At 64.0% G+C, this 4,242-nt stretch overlaps 1 protein-coding gene across 1 annotated transcript in view; it reads right to left on the bottom strand.

Moving 5' to 3' along the window:
• The window catches only part of LOC107300416 (parathyroid hormone like hormone), a 17,261-nt gene extending 13,721 nt beyond the window's left edge, over positions 1-3,540 (bottom strand). The window contains exons 1-2 of the mRNA XM_015829751.1: positions 3,402-3,540; positions 990-1,111 (exon numbers count right to left, since the gene is read on the bottom strand). Of these exons, the coding sequence (XP_015685237.1) occupies positions 990-1,111; positions 3,402-3,410 (131 nt within the window). The 5' untranslated portion in view covers positions 3,411-3,540. The remainder of the gene's footprint in view (positions 1-989; positions 1,112-3,401) is intronic.
• Positions 3,541-4,242: the final 702 nt, after the last annotated feature.

Below are 4,242 nucleotides of genomic sequence, written 5' to 3'. Positions count from 1 at the left end.
TCTCTCTCTCTCTCTCTCTCTCTCTCTCTCTCTCTCTCTCTCTCTCGCTCTCTCTTTCTCTCTCTCTCTCTCTCTCTCTCTCTCTCTCTCTCTCTCTCTCTCTCTCCTCTCTCTCTCTCTCTCTCTCTCCTCTTTTTCTCTCTCCTCTTTCTTTCTCTCTCTCTCCTCTTTCTCTCTCTCTCCTCTCTCTCACTCTCCTCTTTCTCTCTCTCTCTCCTCTTTCTCTCTCTCTCTCTCCTCTTTCTCTCTCTCTCCTCTCTCCTCTCTCTCTGTCTCCTCTCTCTCTCTCCTCTCTCTCTTTCTCTCTCTCTCTCCTCTTTCTTTCTCTCTCTCTCTCCTCTTTCTCTCTCTCTCTCCTCTTTCTCTCTCTCTCCTCTCTCTCTCTTTCTTTCTCTCTCTCTCTCTCTCTCTCTCTCTCCTCTCTCTCTTTCTCTCCCCCCTCTTTCTCTCTCTCTCCCTCTCTCCTCTCTCTCTCTCTCTCTCTCTCTCTCACTCACACACACACACACACACACACGTCCTTTAAAGACAGCTATTGTTCTTTTGACCCAGCGCAAACGAGCAGCGGGACGGTCCTTTGGCCCCTTCTCCGCCTTTCCGCGTCTCCAAAGATAGCGCGAAGTCGCCAAGCGGCCTTCCCCATTCATAACTCCAAAAGTCAAGAATCGCCTCTCGGGGAGACCGAGAGAAGGAAAAAAAAAAAAGGGGGGGGGAATAAAAGGTGAAGAAGCTCAGCCTTGGTTCGGGAACGCGGTCCTCTCCTCGGTCAGTTCTTCCCTTCAGTTGACCGTCCCCCCCCCCCGGACTTTGATTTCCAAGAGGAAATGAGAGCCCGGCTCTTCTGGCCAATTTGCACCTCACCAACCGGGCAAAGAAAGGGCAAGGGCTGCGGGGGGCATCTTTAAGCCGAAGGGTGCCCGGAAAGCCCCCCCCTCCCCAGGGCTCTGGGACGGAGGAGGAGGAAGAAGAAGAAGAGAAGAGCGACTCACAATCGGCGTCCGTTGCCCTGGCCTTCCAGGGATCGCCCCGAGGACGGCAGGCAGTAGCTCAGCAGGAAGACCACGAAACTCCACTGCTGGAACATGATCGCTTTCCGGCGGATCTTTGGGACCTGCAAGGAGAAGTGGCGCTGAGCGAGTGGAGCCGGACGCCAGGAGAACCAAGAGGTTGGGGGTGGGGGGTGGGGGGCGGAGGAGGAGGGGGGAGGGCGCCAGGCGTGGGCTCCCCGCCTCCAAACGCCAGCCAGCCAGCCAACCTCCCAAGCGTCGAGCAGGGAGCGCGGCGGAGGCGCGGGACGCCCCTTCGAGGAGGAGGAGGAGGAGGAGGAGGGGGGGAGGAGGAGGAGGAGAAGAGGAGGAGGAGAAGAGGAGGAGGAAGAGAAGAGGAGGAGGAGGAGGAGGAGGAGGACCCTCCGACCGGCAGGAGAACTCCCCGCCTCGTACTTTGCTCAGGTCCCGAGCTTCTGCCCGCTGCGCTTCTCCGCAGCTGCCTTTCTGACTGCTTGCCTCCCTCCCTCCCTCCCTCTGGATCGCCAAGGGATGGGAGGAGGAGGAGAAGGAGGAGGAGGAGGAGGAGGAAGAGGAGGAAGAGGAGGCCAGCTTGGGAAGCCAAGGGAAGAGCAGCCACCCCACTGCCGCCCACCTCCATCGGGCACTGCCAGCCGGGCAGGGGGACCACCCACAGCCCTTGGGGGGGGGAGGAGAAGAAGAGCCCCGGAGCGGGCCACTCGGCCCTGTCACTCACGCCGAGGACCTGGCCAGACGGGCCGAACCCTCTGAGAGGCGCCGGACAGAGGCTCGGGGTTCGAGGCACACTCCCTGCGCGCAGAAATCTAGCGCAGCAGCGGCGGTCCCTCCTTGCCCGATGGAGCTCTCCGCGCGGCCAAAGCTTGGGGCAGTGGCGGGGCGGGGAGGGAGGGTTGAAGAGGGCAGGGTCCCCGAAGGAGGTGTGGGTGGGGGGCTGCCGGGGGGGGGTCCATGTCAGGTGCGCCCACCCCAAGCAATTAGAGCAGCAGCTCCACCAGCCTCGCCCTCCGGAGGCGAACGGCGCAGGATGGCCGGGCTGGGAGAGGCTAGGCGTCCGCCCGTCCGTCCATGAATCGGACTCTACACCTCCGAGTCCTCCCTCCTGCCCATTCTGGCCCGTGCGCAGGGAACGAAAGTCTAAAAGCAGTTCGACTCCAGGGAGGAGCCGGTCAAAGCCCGCCTCAAATGCCCGGACCCCCCCCCCCTTGCCAGCCGGAGAGTCCAAGCAAAAGCAATGCTGGTCCAGTTAGGGGGGCGGGGGCGGCGCAGAACCCCCCCCACCCCTCCTGTCATTCTTCCACTGGTCTCTGGAAAAAGGGCTGGGGGGGGGGCGCGCGGCAGGTGGTGCTTCGTCTGCGCCCCCGCCCGCCATCTGCGCTCAGCTGGAGACGGGCCAGCCCCGCCCCCGGCCTAATTCCTCCCCCCCGGCGGGGGGGGGGGTCCCGTCTGGCTGGGCAAAGCCAGCCAAGGGCTCCGCTGCCCTTCCCATCTGAAGGTCCCCGTCAGGATGTCACGCCCGGGTCACGGCGCCCTCCGAGGGAGAGCCGGGAAAGGAGGCCACAGCGAAGCCCAGGCTGGCCCTCCCCGGGTGTCTGGGTGTTGGGGGGGGGGGCAGGCGTCGCCTCTGAGGAGCCGCCAGCCAGTGTGGCCAAGGGCCGCCCCCCCCAGTCGGTGCCAGAGGGGGGCCAGGTCGGGTCAGCTCGCCCTTGGAAAGAGGAGGGCGGCTGAAGGGCCGGGTCGCCCCAAAGGCGGGCGGGGACTCGGGGGGGGGGGAAGACTTCGCCCTTTGTGACCGGTCAGCCCGTCCGCTGAAGCTGTGCGGAAACGGGCATTGTGTGAACGCTGCCAACAGCCGCAGCCCGGCGCGTCGTGAGAACGCAGCTCTCCAGCCTCTCCAAAAAGACAGGAGCTCCGTTCTCGGAACCAACTTATCTCTCGGACTCGCTTCTCTGGCCAAGTAGCCCGCAGGCCCTTGCGCAACGTCCCGAGACCCTGGAGGGCGCGGACGGAGCTCTCCTGGCTGTCCGATGAGCTGGGCGCAGGCCGGGGCGAGTGCCTTGCAAAGGAGAACGACACCCCCCCACACCCCACACCCCTTTAATCCTGCCTGGGTCACCAAGGCCGAGGCAGTTCTTGGTCTCCCGTTCGCGCTCGGGGGGCTGGGCTCATTGCCGCCCCCTACAATGCCTGGCATCAGCTCCCCCCTCTCCATCCCTTCGCCCTCCGCCCCGTGGGTACCACGCGGCGCTGGGGACCGAGGCTTTCCCGAAAAGAACCGCGTCCCCCGGGGGGGAGGGAGCAGCACCAAGCGTTTGGAAACCAATGGAGTAAAACCGTGGGGGACGCGCTCCCCGTTTCTCCCTCTCCATCCTTCACCTTTTCCATGGCCGCCTCTCCTCTTCCTTGCGCGGAGCCCGATGGGCAAAGCAGGGCAGGGCAGGGCAGGGCGGCTCCCCGAGACGGGAGGGTCTCTTCCGCGGTGGGTCGAGGACGGGCCGTCGGGGCGTCTTCTCCCCTCCTTCCGATCTCCAGAAAGGGACGGGAGGAGAGCAGGTGCGAGGCTGCCTCTCTCTCTCGGAACCACTGGAGGAGCCGGGCGGGATCCCGGGCTTTGTAGGACCCCGGCCGGGGGTGGGGGCTGGGGTGGGCGACCCCCCTCGCCTTAGCCTTGAAAGGAACCGGCCCGCGCACCCCGCCAGGGTTCAGCCAATCGTGGCGCGAGGGAGGGGCTCCCACGCCGGGCCATTGGTGGAGGGCGCGCCAACTCGGGACCGGGCGGGACCCTTTTTTGGGTTCTCCACCTGCCTCCCTGGGGAGGACAAGGGCCGCTTTCCCGCAGGCTGCTCCGGGCCGAATCCTAGACTGGAAAAGTCGGGAGGAGCCTTAGAGACCATCTAGTCCATCCCCGGGAATCCACCGGCCTGAATGCTGAGGGAGGGCTATCCAACCGACCCGTCTCCTTTGGGATATGGAGAAGGAGCCATGTCAAAGCTTGGAATGGAGACTAACTCCTGGAGCCGAGAGAGAGAGAGGGGGGGGTCCCGAAGCGAGGGGGAAGGGCTTCACCTTTTGAAACAGTGCCGTAAAAAAAAAAAAATCGGGGTGCGCGTGTCCCAGATCTGGATGCCTTTGGGGCTCCTTTTCATTTCCCTAATTTTGCCTGGCAGGGTTTCTCCTTCGCCCCAACAGTTCAGGGAGACCTCGCCCCCAAAACTGG

This window comes from Protobothrops mucrosquamatus, unplaced genomic scaffold (genome assembly GCF_001527695.2).
Source record: "Protobothrops mucrosquamatus isolate PMUCROS unplaced genomic scaffold, P.Mucros_1.0 scaffold6998, whole genome shotgun sequence".
Classification (NCBI taxonomy): domain Eukaryota; kingdom Metazoa; phylum Chordata; class Lepidosauria; order Squamata; family Viperidae; genus Protobothrops; species Protobothrops mucrosquamatus.
The sequence above is the reverse complement of the archived record's forward strand: the minus strand, read 5'-3'. Positions and strand labels throughout refer to the sequence as shown.